Genomic DNA, 20178 nt, shown 5'->3' on the forward strand with positions numbered 1-20178 from the left:
CCCCATATAACCCCATATATCCCTTATATAACCCCATATATCCCCCATATACCCCCATATCACCCCATACATCCCCTATATACCCCCATATATCCCCATATCCCCCCTACATAACCCCATAATAATCCCATATACCCCCCGTATACCCCCATATAACCCCATATATCCCCTACATACCCCCATATAACCCCATATCCCCCCCATATAACCCCATATATCCTCTATATACCCCCATATAACCCCATATCCCCCCCATATAACCCCATATATCCTCTATATAACCCCATATAACCCCATATACCCCCATATAACCCCCATATAACCCCATATATCCCCATATCCCCCCCTATAACCCCATAAAACCCCATATATCCCCTATATACCCCCATATCCCCCCATATACCCCCTATATAACCCCATATACCCCCTGTATAACCCCATATCCCCCCCTATAACCCCATAAAACCCCATATATCCCCTATGTACCCCCATATAACCCCATATATCCCCTATGTACCCCCATATAACCCCATATATACCCATATCCCCCCCATATAACCCCATATATCCTCTATATAACCCCATATAACCCCATATAACCCTATATAACCCCTATATAACCCCATATATCCCCCATAATACCCCCACATAACCTCATATACCCCCATATAACCCCTAAATAACCCCATATATCCCCCATATACCCCCATATACCCCTATATAACCCCATATATCCCCTATATAACCACATATACCCCCATATCTCTCCTATATAACCCCATATCCCCCCATATAACCCCATATACCCCCCACATAACCCCATATATCCCCTAAATACCCCCATATCCCCCCTATATAACCCCATATACCCCCCATATAACCCCATATACCCCTATATAACCCCATATATCCCCATACCCCCCATATCTCCCCTATATAACCCCATATATCCCCATATATACCCATATCCCCCCCCATATAACCCCATATATCCTCTATATAACCCCATATACCCCCATATAACCCCATATATCCCCATATTCCCCCCCTATAACCCCATAAAACCCCACATATCCCCTATATACCCCCATATCCCCCCATATACCCCCCATATAACCCCATATACCCCTATATACCCCCATATAACCCCATATATACCCATATCCCCCCCATATAACCCCATATATCCTCTATATAACCCCATATACCCCCATATAACCCTATATAACCCCATATATCCCCCATATAACCCCATATAACCCCATATATCCCCCATATAACCCCATATAACCCCATATATCCCCTATATACCCCCATATAACCCCATATATCCCCTATATACCCCCATATAACCCCATATATCCCCTATATAACCCCACATATCCCCTATATAACCCCACATATCCCCCATAATACCCCCATATAACCCCATATCCCCCCTATATCCCCCCATATAACCCTATATACCCCTATAACCCCTATATCGCCCCATATATCCCCTATATAACCCCATATCCCCCCATATATCCCCTATACTCCCCCATATAACCCCTATATCCCCCCATATACCCCATAATAACCCCATATCCCCCCATATACCCCCATATAACCCCATATATCCCCTATATAACCCCATATAACCCCCTATAACCCCATATAACCCCACATATCCCCTATATACCCCCATATCCCCCCATATGCCCCCCATATAACCCCATATCCCCCCCTATAACCCCATATAACCCCATATATCCCCTATATACCCCCATATACCCCTATATATCCCCCATATACCCCTATATATCCCCCATATACCCCCTATATCCCCTATATACCCCCATATACCCCCATACCCCCCTATATCCCCTATATAACCCCATATATCCCCTATATACCCCCATATACCCCCATATTACCCCATATATCCCCCATATACTCCCATATATCCCCTATATAACCCTATATAACCCCTATATCCCCCCATATACCCCCCTATAACCCCATATATCCCCTACATACCCCCATATATCCCCCATATCCCCCTATATCCCCCATATCCCCCTATATCCCCCTATACCCCCCACACAACTCACCCTATTTCCCCCCGCTCCGTCCCCTCCCGCGGCCGCTCCCCCCGACACCGGAAGTTCCCCTCACAGCTTCGACACCTCACTTCCGGTTGGGCCGTACCACTTCCCCTTCACTCTGGGGGGGGAGATTTAACTAAAAATCCCCTTTTTCCCCCCATTTTATCCCCTCCCAAGTAACCCCCCCCATATTATTCCCTATGTAAAATCCCCTTTAATCCCATTATTCGTTATTTTAGCCTTAAAATCTCCGTATTCCCCATATAAATATAATTATTCCCCCCCCGCCCCGTCCCCGCACTTGGTACGTTCCAAACCGCCTCACACCAAAGGGCGGCAACGGCCAGAGTCACGTGGCTTGCTCTGATTGGTCCACACCGCGCCGAGCTCAGCCTATCAGCGACGCCCTCTCACTCTATCCTTCTTCTGATTGGTTCTTGCCGCCTCAAGTCCCGCCTACAAGCATTTGATTGACAGCAAGGCGTGAGGCGGATGGGAGCTCTTTTCTGATTGGTTCTCGTCGCTTCAAGTCCCGCCTACAAGACTTGATTGACAGCAAAGCGTGACGCGGAGGGGGAGCTTCTTTCTGATTGGTTCTCGTCGCTACAAGTCCCGCCTCCAGGCGTTTGATTGACAGCAAATTGATTGACAGGTGGATTCGCGTATTCTCCTTGCTGATTGGACGAAAGGGTGGGAGGTGGCCAATAGGAGGCGGCGATCGGGAAAGGGGGCGGGGCTAAATCTCAATGGAGCCCCATTGATCCGGATTGAGCCCCATTGATCCGGATTGAGCCCCATTGATCCGGATTGAGCCCCATTTAAACAGTTGGAAGAGCTTTATATGGTTCTTTTCTTTGGGGGGGGGGTTCTTATGGGGCTATGGGGCGGGTTATGGGGCTATGGGGGGGATTATGGGGTTGGCTATGGGGTTATGGGGTCATAGTGGGGCTTATGGGGCTATGGGGTGGGTTATGGGGTGGGTTATGGGGTTATAGGGTGGGTTATGGGGTTATAGGGGGGGCTATAGGGGTGTATGGGGTGGGGCTATGGGGTTATGGGGTGGGTTATGGGGCTATGGGAAGGGTTATGGGGTTATGGGGGGGGTTATGGGGTTGTTATGGGGTTATGGGGTCATAGGGGGGGTTATGGGGCAGGTTATGGGGTCATAGGGGGGGTTATGGGGGGGGTTATGGGGCTATGGGGTGGGTTATGGGGTTATGGGGGGGTTATGGGGTCATAGGGTAGGTTATGGGGCTATGGGGGGGGGTTATGAGGGTGGGTTATGGGGTTATAAGGGGGATTATGGTGTTATGGGGTGGGTTATGGGGTTGTGGGGTGGGTTATGGGGTTATAGGGGGGGATTATGGGGTTGGGTATGGGGTAATGGGGGGGTTATGGGGCTATGGGGTGGGTTATGGGGTTATGGGGGGGGGTTATGGGGGGAGATTATGGGGCTATGGGGTCGTGGTGGGGTTATGGGGGGGATTATGGTGTTGGGTATGGGGTTATGGGGTGGGTTATGGGGTCATAGTGGGGGTTATGGGGCTATGGGGGGGGGTTATGGGGCTATGGGTGGGTTATGGGTCTATAGGGCAGTGCTATGGGTCTCTGCTATGGGGCAGCCCCATAGCGGCCCTAGAACGTCCATTGCCCCACGATGACGGTGAGTCGCAGCGCCGCCATTGGTCGGGAGGGGGAGGTGGGCGTGGCTACAACAGGCCCCGCCCCCGGGAGCAGCTCCACCTCCAGCACCACCTCACGCGGGCCCGTGATTGGTCGGAGCAGCTCCAGCAGCGAGCTCTCATTGGACAGATCCTGAGGGAGGGGGAGGGATTAAGGGGAGGCCACGCCCCCTTTGAAGCCCCATAGGGCCCCATAGACCCCCATATCCCCCCCCTATATCCCCCCATAACCCCCCCATATCCCCCCATAGACCCCCATATCCCCCCTATATCCCCCCATAACCCCCCCATATCCCCCCATAGACCCCCATATCCCCCCTATATCCCCCCTATATCCCCCCATATCCCCCCCATAGACCCCCATAACCCCACATTAGACCCCCATTACCCCCCATATCCCCCCCATAACCCCCTATATCCCCCCATAATCCCCCCATATCCCCCCTATATCCCCCCATATCCCCCCATAGACCCCCATATCCCCCCTATAGACCCCTATAACCCCCCACAGACCCCCATATCGCCCCCATAACCCCACATTAGACCGCCATATCCCCCCTATAGACCTCCTTAACCCCCCTATAAACCCCATTACCCCCCATATCCCCCCATAACCCCCCCATATACCCCCATATCCCCCCATAGACCCCCATATCCCCCCTATATCCCCCCATAACCCCCCCATATCCCCCCATATTCCCCCCATATCCCCCCATATCCCCCCCATATTCCCCCATATCCTCCCATATCCCCCCTATATCCCCCCATATCCCCCCCACAGACCCCCATAACCCCCCATATCCCCCCATATCCCCCCATATCCCCCCCATATACCCCCATATCCCCCCCACAGACCCCCATATCCCCCCATATCCCCCCATAACCCCCCCATATCCCCCCATAACCCCCCCATATCCCCCATATCCCCCCATATCCCCCCATAACCCCCCCATATCCCCCCATATCCCCCCATATCCCCCCTTACCCTCAGTCGGAACATCCCTGCTGGTCCCCCATTCAGTTTTAACCTTCTCGAGGGTCCGGGGGGGCGTCGGAATTGATAAAGGGGGACGGGGGGGTGGGGGAGGGACGGGACGGCCAGGAAACGGAACAGAAGCCGGGGGGGGAGGGGGGAGCACGAAGGGACCCCCGGCGGGCACACACAGCTCCTAAGGGGGAAATGGGGGGATCTATGGGGATCTATGGGGATCAATGGGTCTCTATGGGGTGTCTATGGGGTCTCTATGGGGTCTCATTGGAGCACTGGGGTCTCTATGGGTCTCTATGGGGATCAATGGGGATAAATGGGCATCAATGGGTCTCTATGGGGATCAATGGGGTCTCTATGGGGATCAATGGGGATATATGGGTCTCTATGGGGTCTCTATAGGGATCAATGGGAATCAATGGGGATCTATGGGGATCTATGGGTCCCTATGGGTCCCTATGGGGTCTCTATGGGGTCTCATTGGGTCTCTATGGGGTCTCTATGGGGATCAATGGGGATCAATAGGGATCAATGGGGATCTATGGGTCCCTATGGGTCCCTATGGGTCCCTATGGGGTCTCTATGGGGTCTCATTGGGTCTCTATGGGGTCTCTATGGGGATCAATGGGGATCAATAGGGATCAATGGGGATCTATGGGTCCCTATGGGTCCCTATGGGTCCCTATGGGGTCTCTATGGGGTCTCATTGGGGCAATAGGGTCTCTATGGGGTCTCTATGGGGATCAATGGGGTCCCTATGGGTCCCTATGGGGTCTCTATGGGGTCTCATTGGGGCAATAGGGTCTCTATGGGGTCTCTATGGGGTCTCTATGGGGATCAATGGGGATCAATGGGTCTCAATGGGAATCAATGGGAATCAATGGGGATCAATGGGTCCCTATGGGTCCCTATGGGGTCTCTATGGGGTCTCATTGGGGCAATAGGGTCTCTATGGGGTCTCTATGGGGATCAATGGGGTCTCTATGGGGATCAATGGGGATCAATGGGGATCAATGGGGATCTATGGGGATCTATGGGTCCCTATGCGTCCCTATGGGGTCTCTATGGGGTCTCATTGGGGCAATAGGGTCTCTATGGGGTCTCTATGGGGATCAATGGGTCTTTATGGGGATCAATGGGTCTCTATAGGGTGTCTATGGGGTCTCTATGGGGTCTCATTGGAGCACTGGGGTCTCTATGGGTCTATATGGGTCTCTATGGGGATCAATGGGGATAAATGGGCATCAATGGGTCTCTATGGGGATCAATGGGGATCAATGGGTCTCTATGGGGATCAATGGGGATCAATGAGAATCAATGGGTCTCTATGGGGATCAGTGGGTCCCTATGGGGTCTCTATGGGGTCTCATTGGAGCACTGGGGTCTCTATGGGGATCAATGGGTCTCTATGGGGTGTCTATGGTGTCTATGGGGTCTCAATGGGGATCTGTGGGTCTCTATTGGGATCAATGGGGATCAATGGGAATCAATGGGGATCAATGGGTCTCTATGGGGATCAATGGGTCTCATTGGGAATCAATGGGAATCAATGGGGATCAAAGGGTCCCTATGGGGTCTCTATGGGGTCTCATTGGGGCACTGGGGTCTCATTGGGGCAATAGGGTCTCTATGGGTCTCTATGGGGATCAATGGGGTCTCTATGGGTTCTCTATGGGGATCAATGGGTCTCTATGGGGATCAATGGGTCTCTATGGGGATCAATGGGAATCAGTGGGGATCAATGGGTCTCTATGGGGATCAATGGGGATATATGGGGATCAATGGGTCTCTATGGGGATCAATGGGTCTCAGTGGGTCTCTATGGGGTCTCTATGGGGTGTCTATGGGGATAAATGGGTCTCTATGGGGATCAATGGGGATCAATGGGTCTCTATGGGGTCTCTATGGGGATCAATGGGTCTCTATGGGGATCAATGGGAATCAGTGGGGATCAATGGGTCTCTATGGGGATCAATGGGGATCAATGGGGATCAATGGGTCTCTATGGGGTCTCTATAGGGTGTCTATGGGGTCGCTATGGGTCTCTATGGGGTCTCTATGGGGATCAATGGGGATCAATGGGAATCAATGGGGATCAATGGGGGTCAATCGGGATCAATGGGTCCCTATGGGTCCCTATGGGGTCTCATTGGGGCAATAGGGTCTCTATGGGGATCAATGGGTCTCTATGGGGATCAATGGGGTCTCTCTGGGGATCAATGGGGATCTATGGGGATCAATGGGGATCAATGGGGATCAATGGGACTCTATGGGGATCAATGGGTCTCTATGGGGTCTCCATGGGGTCAGTGGGGTCTGTATGGGGATCAATGGGTCTCTATGGGTCTCTATGGGGTCTCTATGTGTCTCTATGTGTCTCTATGGGTCTCTATGTGTCTCTATGTGTCTCTATGTGTCTCTATGGATCTCTATGTGTCTCTATGTGTCTCTATGTGTCTCTATGGGGTCTCTATGGGTCTCTATGGGTCTCTATGGGGTCTCTATGGGGTCTATGGGGTGTCTATGGGGCCCGCCCCCTACCCGTGCGTCCTGTTGTCCGTCCTATAGGGGGCGCTGCACAGCGGTTCCTGGACACATCGGTGCCCCCCAAACGTGTTGATACAGCCCCGGTCTGACCCACAAGTGTGGGTCCCACTATGGCATTCGTCCACGTCTATGGGGTTATATGGGGTGGGGGGGTTATATGGGGTTATTATGGGGTTGTTATGGGGTGGGGGGGTTGTTATGGGATGGGGGATATATGGGGTGTCAGGACACGCCCCCCCCATGGGACCCATAGACCCCCGTGTGGCCCCACAGCCCCCCATATAACCCCCTATCCTCCCCCATATAACCCCATATAGCCCCATATACCCCCCATATAACCCCATATACCCCCCATATAATCCCATATAGCCCCATATAACCCCATATAGCCCCATATAACCCCATATAACCCCATATGCCCCCATAGATCCCCATAACCCCCCATAGACCCCCATATCTCCCCTATGTCCCTCCATAGACCCCCATATCCCCCATAGACCCACATATCCCCCCCATAACCCCCCATAGACCCCCATATCCCCCCATAACCCACACATATCCCCCCTATATCCCCCCATAGACCCCCCCATCTACCCCCATAACCCCTCATAGACCCCATAGCCCCCCCATAGACCCCTATATCCCCCCATAACCCCCCATATCCCCCCATAACCCCCCATATCCTCCCCATAACCCCATATTAGACCCCCCATAGACCCCTATATCCCCCCCATAACCCCCATAGACCCCCATTAGACCCCCCATAGACCCCCATAACCCCCCATAGACCCCATAACCCCCCACAGACCCCCATAAACCCCCATATCCCCCCTATAGACCCCCATAAACCCCCATATCCCCCCCATATCCTCCCATAAACCCCCATATCCTCCCTATATCCCCCCATAGACCCCCATAAACCCCCATATCCCCCCTATATCCCCCCATAGACCCCCATATCCCCCCCATATCCCCCCATAAACCCCCATATCCCCCCCATATGACCCCATATAACCCCCCATATCCCCCCATAGACCCCCATATCCCCCCATAGACCCTATAGACCCCCATATCCCCCCCATATCCCCCCTATATCCCACCATAGACCCCCATATCCCCCCTATATCCCCCCGTAAACCCCCATATCCCCCCTATATCCCCCCATAGACCCCCATAAACCCCCATATCCCCCCTATATCCCCCCCATAGACCCCCATAAACCCCCATATCCCCCCTATATCCCCCCCATAGACCCCCATATCCCCCCCATATCCCCCCATATCCCCCCCATATGACCCCATAAACCCCCATATCCCCCCCATAGACCCCCTATGTGCCCCCTTACCTATGCATTGCCCCCCCCTCGTTGCCTGGTACCCGGGGGGGCAGTGACACTTGAAGCCCCCCGGCAGGTTCTCACATCGGTGCTGGCATCGAGCCCCCCCCCCCAGGCATTCATCCACGTCTGGGGGGGGGGCAAAGGAAAAAGGGTCTATAGAGGGTCTAATATGGGGTTATGGGGTGGATATGGGGGTCTATGGGGGGTCTATGGGGGTCTAATGTGGGGTTATGGGGGGATATGGGGGGGATATGGGGGTCTATAGAAAGTCTAATATGAGGTTATAGGGGGATATGGGGGTCTATGGGGAGTTACGGGGGTCTATGGGGGTCTATGAGGGGCTTATGGGGGTCTAATGTGGGGTTATGGGGGGATATGGGGGGGATATGGGGCAGATATGGGGGTCTATGGGGGGAATATGGGGGTCTATGGGGGGTTATGGGGTTTTATGGGGGTCTATGGGGGTCTATGAGGGGCTTATGGGGGTCTATGGGGGTCTATGGGGGGGCTATGGGGGGGATATGGGGGTCTATGGGGGGTCTATAGGGGTCTAATGGGGGTCTATGGGGGGGATATGGGGGTCTAATGTGGGGTTATGGGCGTCTATGGGGAGTTATGGGGGTCTATGGGGGTCTACGAGGGGCTTATGGGGGTCTATGGGGGGGATATGGGGGGATATGGGGGGTTATGGGGTGGATATGGGGGTCTATGGGGAGTTATGGGGGTCTTTATGGTGGTAAATGGGGTCTTTATGGGTGTAAATGAGATCTTTATGGGGTCTTCATAGGTGTAAATGGGGTCTTTATGGGGACAATGGGGTCTTTATGGGGTCTTTATGGGGTCAATGGGGTCTTTATGGTGTCAGTGGGGTCTTTATGGGGTAAATGAGGTCCTTATGGGGTCAGTGGGGTCTTTATGGGGTCTTTATGGGGTCAATGGGTTCTTTATGGGGTCAATGGGGTCTCTATGGGGTCTCTATGGGGTCAATGGGGTCTTTATGGGTTCTTTATGGGGTCTCTATGGGGTCTCTATGGGGTCAATGGAGTCTCTATGGGGTCCCTATGGGGTCAGTGGGGTCCCTATGGGGTCAATGGGGTCTCTATGGGGTCTTTATGGGGTCAATGGGGTCTCTATGGGGTCAATGGGGTCCCTATGGGGTCCCTATGGGGTCAATGGGGTCTTTATGGGTTCTTTATGGGGTCTCTATGGGGTCCCTATGGGGTCAATGGGGTCTCTATGGGGTCAATGGGGTCTCTATGGGGTCCCTATGGTGTCAATGGGGTCTCTATGGGGTCAATGGGGTCTCTATGGGGTCAATGGGGTCCCTATGGGTCTCTATGGGGTCTCTATGGGGTCAATGGGGTCCCTATGGGTTCAATGGGGTCTCTATGGGGTCCCTATGGGGTCAATGGGGTCTCTATGGGGTCCCTATGGGGTCAATGGGGTCCCTATGGGGTCAGTGGGGTCCCTATGGGGTCTCTATGGGGTCCCTATGGTTCCCTATGGGGTCTCTATGGGGTCAATGGGGTCTCTATGGGGTCTCTATGGGGTCAGTGGGGTCTCTATGGGGTCAATGGGGTCTTTATGGGGTAAGTGGGGTCTCTATGGGGTCAGTGGGGTCCCTATGGGGTCTCTATGGGGTCAATGGGGTCTCTATGGGATCAATGGGGTCTCTATGGTGTCAATGGGGTCTCTATGGGGTCCCTATGGGGTCTCTATGGGGTCTCTATGGGGTCAATGGGGTCTCTATGGGGTCTTTATGGGGTCAATGGGGTCTTTATGGTGTCAATGGGTTCTTTATGGGGTCAATGGGTTCTTTAATGGGTCAATGGGGTCTCTATGGGGTCAATGGGGTCTTTATGGTGTCAATGGGGTCCTTATGGGGTCAATGGGGTCCTTATGGGGTCAATGGGTTCTTTATGGGGTCAATGGGGTCCCTATGGGGTCAGTGGGGTCTCTATGGGGTCAACGGGGTCTCTATGGGGTCCCTATGGTGTCAATGGGTTCTCTATGGGGTCAATGGGGTCTCTATGGGGTCCCTATGGGGTCAATGGGGTTTATGGGGCCGGTACCGTCGCAGTTGAGTCCGTCGGGGCTGAGGGTGAATCCGGGTCGACAGCGGCACCAAAAGGACCCGAAAGTGTTGAGACATAAATGGGAACAACGGGCACCCAGAGAGCACTCATTGACATCTATAGGGGATATATAGGGATATATAGGGGATATAGGGACACCCTATAGGGGTAACACCCCATAGGGACACCCAGAGAGCACTCATTGACGTCTATAGGGGATATAGGGGATGTATAGGGGATATATAGGGGATATAGGGGATGTATAGGGGATATATAGGGGATATATAGGGGATATATAGGGGATATATAGGGGATATAGGGGATGTATAGGGGATATAGGGGATATATAGGGGATATAGGGGATGTATAGGGGGTATATAGGGGATATATAGGGGATATAGGGGATATAGGGGATATAGGGGATATAGGGACACCCTATAGGGGTAACACCCCATAGGGACACCCAGAGAGCACTCATTGACGTCTATAGGGGATATAGGGGATGTATAGGGGATATATAGGGGATATATAGGGATATATAGGGATATAGGGGGTGTATAGGGGATATATAGGGGATATAGGGGATATAGGGGATATATAGGGGATATATAGGGGATATAGGGGATATATAGGGGATATAGGGGATATATAGGGGATATAGGGACATATATAGGGGTAACACCCCATAGGGACACCCAGAGAGCACTCATTGACGTCTATAGGGATATAGGGGATGTATGGGATATATAGGGGATATAGGGACACCCTATAGGGGTAACACCCCATAGGGACACCCAGAGAGCACTCATTGACGTCTATAGGGGATATAGGGGATGTATAGGGGATATATAGGGGATATATAGGGAATATATAGGGGATATAGGGGATATATAGGGGATATAGGGCCACCCTATAGGGGTAACACCCCATAGGGACACCCAGAGAGCACTCATTGACGTCTATAGGGGATATATAGGGGATGTATAGGGATATATAGGGGATATATAGGGGATGTATAGGGGATATATAGGGGATATATAGGGGATATAGGGGATATATAGGGGATATATAGGGGATATAGGGGATATATAGGGGATATATAGGGGATATATAGGGGATATATGGGGGATATATAGGGGATATATAGGGGATATAGGGGATATAGGGGATATATAGGGGATGTATAGGGGATATATAGGGGATATAGGGACACCCTATAGGGGTAACACCCCATAGGGACACCCAGAGAGCACTCATTGACGTCTATAGGGGATAGAGGGGATGTATAGGGGATATAGGGGATATATAGGGGATAGATAGGGGATATAGGGGATATTGGGGATATATAGGGGATATAGGGGATATATAGGGGATATATAGGGATATAGGGGATATAGGGGATATATAGGGATATATAGGGATATATAGGGATATATAGGGACACCACCCCATAGGGACACACATAGGTCCCTTTAGGGTCTCTATGTGTTCCTATGGGGTCTCTCCCTATGGTTCCCTATGGGGTTCCTATGTGTCCTTATGGGTCCCTATGGGTCCCTATGTCTCCCTATGGGTTTGTATGGGGTGTCTATGTGTCCCTATGGTTCCCTATGTGTCCCTATGGTTCCCTAGGTGTCTTCCCTATGTGTCTCTATGGGGTCTCTATGGGGTCCCTATGTGTCTCTATGTGTCCCTATGGTTCCCTATGGTTCCCTATGGGGTCTTTCCCTATGGGGTCCCTATGGGGTCTCTATGGTTCCCTATGGGGTCCCCCTACCCAGGCAGGATCTGTTGTTGGGTCCCTATGGTTCCCTATGGGGTCCCTATAGGGTCTCTATAGGGTCCCTATGTGCCCCCTACCCAGGCAGGATCTGTTATTGGGGTCCCTATGGTTCCCTATGGGGTCGGTCCCTATGGGGTCTCTCCCTATGGGGTCCCTATGGTTCCCTATGGGGTCTCTATGGGGTCTCTATGGGGTCCCTATAGGGTCTCTATGGGGTCCCTATGTGCCCCCTACCCAGGCAGGATCTGTTGTTGGGTCCCTATGGGGTCCCTATGGGGTCTCTATGGGGTCCCTATGGGGTCTCTCCCTATGGGGTCCCTATAGGGTCTCTATAGGGTCCCTATGTACCCCCTACCCAGGCAGGATCTGTTGTTGGGTCCCTATGGGGTCCCTATGGGGTCTCTATAGGGTCCCTATGGGGTCTCTCCCTATAGGGTCCCTATGGGGTCCCTATGTGCCCCCTACCCAGGCAGGATCTGTTGTTGGGTCCCTATGGGGTCCCTATGGGGTCTCTATAGGGTCCCTATGGGGTCCCTATGGGTCCCTATGGGGTCCCTATACACCCCCTACCCAGGCAGAATCTGTTGTTGGGTCCCTATGGGGTCCCTATGGTTCCCTATGGGGTCTCTCCCTATGGGGTCCCTATGGTTCCCTATGGGGTCTCTATGGGGTCTCTATGGGGTCCCTATGGGGTCTCTATGGGGTCCCTATGGTTCCCTATGGTTCCCTATGGGGTCTCTATGGGGTCTCTATGGGGTCCCTATGGTTCCCTATGGGGTCCCTATAGGGTCCCTATGGGGTCCCTATACGCCCCCTACCCAGGCAGGATCTGTTGTTGGGTCCCAGCCTGAATCCAGGTTGGCAGCGGCAGCTGAAGGAGCCGGGAGAGTTGGAGCAGCTGTGCTGGCATAGACGGTGCTGGCACTCATCCACATCTATGGGGCAGCCCCATAGCACTGCCCCACAGCGCCCCATAACAGCCCATAAACCCCATAACAGCCCATAACCCCATAACAGCCCATAGCCCCCATAGCCCCCCATGCAGCTGTTCTGGCATAGACGGTGCTGGCACTCATCCACATCTATGGGGCAGCCCTATAGCACTGCCCCATAGCGCCCCATAACAGCCCATAGACCCCATAAACCCCATAGCCTCCCTAACACCCCCATAGCCCCCCATAACCCCCCCATAGACACCCCATATCACCCCATAGCCCCCCATAGCCCCATAGCCCCCCCATAGCCCCCATAATGCCACCCCATAGCCACCCCATAGCCCCCCCATATCCCCCCCCAGCCCCATAGCCCCGCACTGACCCACACACTCGGTGTTGAGGTGCCGGTATCCGGGGGGGCAGCGACACTCGAATCCCCCCGGCTGGTTGATACATTCCTGGCTGGGACGGCAGGGGGGGGGACCCTCACATTCATCCACATCTATGGGGTGTGGGGGAGGACTGAGATGTGGGGCTGGAGGACTGAGATGTGGGGCTGGAGGACTGAGATGTGGGGCTGGAGGACTGAGATGGGGGGCTGGAGGACTGAGATGGGGGGCTGGAGGACTCGGAGCCCCCCCCTCATACCCCAATGTCCCCCCATAGACCCCCATTAAGCCCTTTTATCCCACCCCCAGCCCCATAGCCCTCCATGGGGCTCCCCCAGCACCCCATAGACCCCCATACAGCCCCTTAATTCAGCCCCCCCAGCCCCACAGCCCCCCATAGACCCCCATTAAGCCCCTATATCCCCCCCCCAGCCCCATAGACCCCCATAGACCCCCATTAAGCCCCTTCATCTACTCCCCCCCAGCCCCATAGACCCCCCCAGGCCCCATAGGCCCCCATAGACCCCCCAGCCCCCCATAGAGCCCCATAGACCCCAAATAAGCCCCTTAATACCCCCCCCCAGCCCCACAGATCCCCATAGACCCCCATTAAGCCCCTATATCCACCCCCCAGCCCCCCATAGATCCCCATACAGCCCCTTAATCCACCCCCCCCAGCCCCATAGACCCCCCCAGCCCCCCATAGACCCCCATAGACCCCTTAATCCCCCCCATTGACCCCCATACAGCCCCCTAGAGACCCCCATTAAGCCCCTATATCCCCCCTCAGCCCCATAGACCCCCATACAGCCCCTTAATCCCCCCCATAGACCCCCATTACGCCCCTTAATCCACCCCCCCCAGTCCCATAGACCCCCATAGAGCCCCATAATCCCCCCCCCCCCAGCCCCATAGACCCCCATAGACCCCCATACAGCCCCATAATCCCCCGCCATAGACCCCCATTCAGCCCCATAATCCCCCCCCCCAGCCCCATAGAGCCCCATAGACCCACCAGCCCCTCCATGGACCCCTATAAACCCCCATAGACCCCCATACAGCCCCTATATCCCCCCCCAGCCCCATAGACCCCCATTGACCCCCATTCAGCCCCTTAATACCCCCCCCAGCCCCCCATAGACCCCCATAGACCCCGATTATGCCCCTATATCCCCCCCCAGCCCCATAGACCCCCATACAGCCCCTTTACCCCCCCCCCCCAGACCCACAGCCCCCCATAAACCCCCCCAGCCCCCCCATAGACCCCCATTAAGCCCCTATATCCCAAGCCCCGCCCCCTTTCTCTTAAGCCCCGCCCCTTTCCCTTTAACCACGCCCCCTTTCGCTTAAGCCACGCCCAGTTCCCTTTAGCCACGCCCACTTTCGCATCAGCCCCGCCCCTAACCCGAAGCCCCGCCCCTTCCGGCTCTAGCCCCGCCCCCTTTTCCTTTAGCCACGCCCCCTTTGCTTTAGCCCCGCCCCTTTCCTTTTAGCCCCGCCCCCTCACCTTGACACGTGCCGTCGGGGGCGGGGCTATAACCGGAAGGGCAGCGGCCGTCGGTGGGCGGGGCGTAGTGAAGGGGCGGGGAGTATGAATGGGGAGGGGGCGGGGCGTGGGAACGGGGCGGGGTTAGTGAATGGGGAGGGGGCGGGGCGTGGGAATGGGGCGGGGTTAATGAATGGGATGGGGCTGAATGGGGCGGGGTTAATGAATGGGATGGGGTTAATGAATGGGGAGGGGTTAATTGGGGAGGGGGCGGGGGTCCCCGGATGAGGGCGGCGGATCGGGGCAGACACAGGAACCCCCCGTAGTGGTTGAGGCAGCGCATGGAGCCGCGGCAGGGGGGGGGAGGCACCGAGCACTCGTCAATGTCTGGATATGGGGGGGGGGGTAATTAATAAGGGGTTAATTAGGGACGTTGAGAACCATAGAGAGCCCATTGTGACCCATAGAGACCCATAGAGACCCCATAGAGACCCATAGAGACACATAGAGACCCCATAGAGACCCATAGAGACACATAGAGACCCCATAGAGACCCATAGAAACACATAGAGACCCCATAGAGACACATAGAGATACCATTGTGCCCCATAGAGACCCCATTGAGACCACACCGCCCCATTGAGACCCCATAGGGACCCCATAGGGACCCATAGAGACCCCATATAGACCCATAGAGACCCCACTGTACCCATAGAGACCCCATAGAGACCCATAGAGACCCCATAGTGACCCCACTGCCCCATTGAGAACCCATAGAGACCCCATAGTGACCCATAGAGACACATAGAGACCCATAGAGACCCCACTGCCCCATAGAGAACCCACAGAGACCCCATAGTGACCCATAGAGACCCATAGAGACCCATAGAGACACATAGAGACCCATAGAGACCCATAGAGACACATAGAGACCCCATAGAGACCCCATAGAGACCCATAGAGACACATAGAGACCCCATTCTGACCCATAGAGACCCCATAGACCCCCATTGTGCCCCATAGAGACCCCATAGTGCCCCATAGAGAGCTCACTGTGACCTATAGAGACCCCATTGTGCCCATAGAGACCCCATTGTGCCCCATAGAGACCCCATAGAGACCCCACTGCCCCACTGAGACCCCATAGAGACCCATAGAGACCCCACTGCCTCATAGAGAACACAACAGGCCCCATAGAGACCCCATTTTGCCCCACAGAGAACACAATGGGCCCCATAGAGACCCCATAGAGAACCCATAGAGACCCCACTGTGACCCCATAGAGACCCCATAGAGGCTCCCACTATGAACCCTCCCTAAATATGGGACCCCCCCCCCAAATATGGGACCCCCCCTAAATATGGGACCCCTCCCATAGAATGGGACCCCCCCCCAAATATGGGCCCCCCCCCAAATATGGGACCCCCCCCCCAATCGCAGCCCCCCCACCTTTGCAGTGCTCGGTCTCGGGGTCCCACTCGTATCCATCTGTGCACTCCTGGGGGGGGTCCCAAATGTCCAAAGGTCAGCCCCATAGAGACCCCATAGAAACCCCATAGAGACCCCATAGAGACCCCACTGACCACATAGAGACACATAGATACCCATAGAGACCCAATTGTACCCATAGATACCCCAATACCCCATAGAGTCCCCCCATGTCCCCATAGAGACCCCATAGAGACCCCTATGATCCCATACAGACTCACAGAGCCCCCATAGAAACCCATAGAGACACACAGATACCCATAGAGACACATAGAGACCCCATAGACCCCATAGAGACCCCATAGAAACCCCATAGGGACCCCATAGAGATCCCTATGACCCCATAGAGACCCCATAGAGACACAGACACCCCATAGAGACCCATAGAGGCCCCATAGACCCCATAGAAATCCCATAGCCCCAGAGACCCCATAGAGACCCCATAGAGACCCCATAGAGACCCCATAGAGACCCCATAGACCCCATAGACCCCATAGAGACCCCATAGCCCCCCACCTCCTCCCCCTCCTCCACTTCAGGGGGGGCCGCGGCCGCCAGCAGCGCTCCCAGGACGACGCAGCTCAGGGGGGTCATGGCCCTTTAAATGGGGGGGGGGGGGGCACACAGAGCATCAATGGGGGGGGGGGGCTGGAGATGGGGGGGGGGGGAAGGCACTCAGAGACCCCCACCCCACCCCACACAGCCCCAATATACCCCCCCACACCCCACTTTGTCCTCCCAGGACCACTCAGGATCCTCTAAGACCCCCCAAGACCCCCCCAAGACCCCCCAGAACCCCCCATATCCCCTTAAGACCCCCAAAGACCCCCCCAATGACCCTTTAGGACCCCCCAGGACCCCCCAAGACCCCCCAAGACCCTCTAGGACCCCCCATATCCCCTTAAGACCCCCAATGACCCTTTAGGACCCCCCAGGACCCCCCCCCCAAGACCCCCAAAGACCCCCCAGACCCCCCCAGGACCCCCCAGGACCCCCCAAGACCACCTAGGACCCCCCATTTCCCCTTAAGACCCCCAAAGACCCCCCCAGTGACCCTTTAGGACACCCCAGGACCCCCCCAAGACCACCCAAGACCCCCCAGGACCCCCCAAGACCCCCTAGGACTCCCCATATCCCCTCCAAGACCCCCAAAGACCCCCCCCCAATGACCCTTTAGGACCCCCCAGGACCCCCCATAGAACCCCCCAGGACCCCCTAAGACCCCCCAAATCCCCCCAGACCCAACAATGACCCCCCAGGACCCCCCCAAATCCCCCATAGAACCCCCCAGGACCCCCCAAGACCCCCTAGGACCCCCCATATCCCCTTAACACCCCCAAAACCCCCCCCCAATGACCCTTTAGGACCCCCCAGATCCCCCCAATGACCCCCCAGGAACCCTCAAACACCCCCCAGGACCCCCAAGACCCCCCAGATCCCCCCACAGAACCCACAAGGACCACCCAAGACCCCGCAGGACCCCCCAAGACCCCCTAGGACTCCCCATATCCCCTCCAAGACCCCCAAAGACCCCCCCCCCAATGACCCTTTAGGACCCCCCAGGACCCCCCATAGAACCCCCCAGGACCCCCTAAGACCCCCCAAATCCCCCCAGACCCAACAATGACCCCCAGGACCCCCCCAAATCCCCCCATAGAACCCCCCAGGACCCCCCCAAGACCCCCCAGGACCCCCCATATCCCCTTAAGACCCCCAAGACCCCCCCCAATGACCCTTTAGGACCCCCCAGGACCCCCAAGACCCCCCAAGACCCCCCAGGACCCCCAAATCCCCCCATAGAACCCCCAAATCCCCCCATAGAACCCCCCAGGACCCCCCAAGACCCCCTAGGACCCCCTATATCCCCTTAAGACCCCCAAAGACCCCCCCCAATGACCCTTTAGGACCCCCCAAGACCCCCCAGGACCCCCCAGATCCCCCCCTAGGACCCCCCAGGGCCCCAAATACGAGCAAAGCCCTCATAAGTTAAGAGTTGGGGGGGGGGGGGGAGGAGTTTTTTGGGCTCATTTAGGGTCATTTTGGGGCTTTTTTAGGGGGGCAGCCATTGGGTGATCATTGGGGTCCCTTTAAGGTCCCATTTGGGTCCATTTTGGGGTCTTTTGGGGGGTCTTTTGGGGTCTTAACATCCCATCCCCCCCCCCCCTCCCATTCCAGCCAACGTGGCCGCTCCCGTTATGGATATGGGGGGGGGGGGGGGGGGCGGAGCTATAAGAGCCCAACGAGGGGGGGGGGGGGGAGGGGAGAACAGCCCCCCCCCCATTAACCTCATTCCCCCCCCCCCCCCAAACCCACGACCCCCAACTCACCGCTCCGATCCGCGCCCCCCCCCCCAATAGAAACAGCGGAACGATGGAGGCCACGCCCACCCGCCCCTAAGCCACGCCCCCTCCGCCTTAAGCCACGCCCACCCCATTCAAAACGCCCAGTCTAAGCCACGCCCACTCCTCCTAAGCCACGCCCCTTTAACCTTAAGCCACGCCCACCCCATGCAAACCGCCCACCTCGAAGCCACGCCCACTCCGCCTAAGCCACGCCTTCTCCGCCTTAAGCCACGCCCATCCCCATCTAAAGACGCCATCTTGAAGCCACGCCCCCTCCGCCTAAACCACGCCCACTCGTCTTAAGCCACGCCTACCCCATTCGAAACAACCACCTCGAGGCCACGCCCCCTCCGCCTTAAGCCACGCCTACCCCATTCAAAACACCGATTTCGAAGCCACGCCCACTCCGTTTAAGCCACGCCCACCCCCATTGAACTATGGAGTAGGAAGCCCCGCCCACCCCCACAGCCGCCATATTGGAGCCCCCCCCCCCATTTAAGACCCCATCCACCCCATTTAAGAGCCCCCCCCCCATTTCAGGACCCCCATCCCCATATTTAAGGACCCCCCCCCTATTTAAAAGCCCACCCCCCATATTTAAGAACCCCCCCCCATTGAAGAGCCCCCCCCCCCCCACACTTCAAGGACCACCCCTATATATAAGCCCCCCCCCCATGTATAAGCCCCCCCCCCATTTCAGGACCCCCCCTCCCCATATTTAAGGACCCCCCCCATTTAAGAGCCCCCCCCCCAACTTCATGGACCCCACCCCCATATATAAACCCCCCCCCCATTTCAGGACCCCCCCCATTGAAAAGCCCCCCCCCCACTTCAGGGACCCCCCCATATTTAAGTCCCCCCCCTCATTTCAGGACCCCCCTCCATATATAACTCCCCCCCCCCATATTTAATGAAGAGTCCCCCCCCCACTTCAGGACCCCCCCCCCCATTTACGAGCCCCCCCATTTAAAAGCCCCCCCCCCTTATTTAATGACCCCCCCCATTTAAGAGCCCACCCCCCATATTTAAGGACCCCC

General features: G+C 55.6%; 2 protein-coding genes across 10 annotated transcripts in view; both read right to left on the reverse strand.

The window, feature by feature from the left end:
- The window catches only part of SYVN1 (synoviolin 1), a 50737-nt gene extending 48541 nt beyond the window's left edge, over nucleotides 1–2196 (reverse strand). The window contains exon 1 of one of the 2 annotated variants that reach the window (XM_085535131.1): nucleotides 2094–2196. The gene's annotated coding sequence lies outside the window, so the exon portion shown is untranslated. The remainder of the gene's footprint in view (nucleotides 1–2093) is intronic. The other variant, XM_085535134.1, reaches the window with a different exon arrangement.
- A 454-nt stretch (nucleotides 2197–2650) lies between these two features.
- LOC146751239 (EGF-containing fibulin-like extracellular matrix protein 2) lies at nucleotides 2651–19231 on the reverse strand. 8 transcript variants are annotated; one of them, XM_085535137.1, is made up of 11 exons: nucleotides 19127–19230; nucleotides 17316–17397; nucleotides 16761–16809; nucleotides 15333–15698; nucleotides 13819–13938; nucleotides 13320–13436; nucleotides 10716–10835; nucleotides 8650–8769; nucleotides 7299–7431; nucleotides 4755–4938; nucleotides 2651–3902 (listed from the first exon to the last, which is right to left on the reverse strand). In XM_085535137.1, the coding sequence occupies exons 2-11, from the start codon at nucleotides 17391–17393 to the stop codon at nucleotides 3723–3725; spliced, it is 1467 nt and encodes a 488-aa protein (XP_085391263.1). In that variant the 5' UTR covers nucleotides 17394–17397; nucleotides 19127–19230; the 3' UTR covers nucleotides 2651–3722. The 8 variants fall into 8 exon arrangements, with proteins under 8 accessions (XP_085391263.1, XP_085391262.1, XP_085391264.1 ...); XM_085535136.1 differs by having other exon boundaries at nucleotides 4755–4959; XM_085535138.1 differs by lacking the exon at nucleotides 10716–10835 and having other exon boundaries at nucleotides 4755–4959; nucleotides 19127–19231.
- Nucleotides 19232–20178: the final 947 nt, after the last annotated feature.

This window comes from Coturnix japonica, unplaced genomic scaffold, assembly GCF_054131305.1.
Source record: "Coturnix japonica strain WE unplaced genomic scaffold, WE-NBRP24 Scf109, whole genome shotgun sequence".
Taxonomy (NCBI): domain Eukaryota; kingdom Metazoa; phylum Chordata; class Aves; order Galliformes; family Phasianidae; genus Coturnix; species Coturnix japonica.

What these genes read in the sequence shown, in the direction of transcription:
- LOC146751239 (XM_085535136.1), bottom strand. Translation starts at nt 17,393, where the DNA reads ATGACCCCCCTGAGCTGCGTCGTCCTGGGAGCGCTGCTGGCGGCCGCG. An exon ending in CGAGACCGAGCACTGCAAAG is followed by an intron (nt 15,699 to 16,760) that starts GTGGGGGGGCTG and finishes CCCCATATCCAG; the next exon opens with ACATTGACGAGTGCTCGGTG. An exon ending in CGACGGACTCAACTGCGACG is followed by an intron (nt 8,770 to 10,715) that starts GTACCGGCCCCA and finishes CCCCCCCCCCAG; the next exon opens with ACGTGGATGAATGCCTGGGG.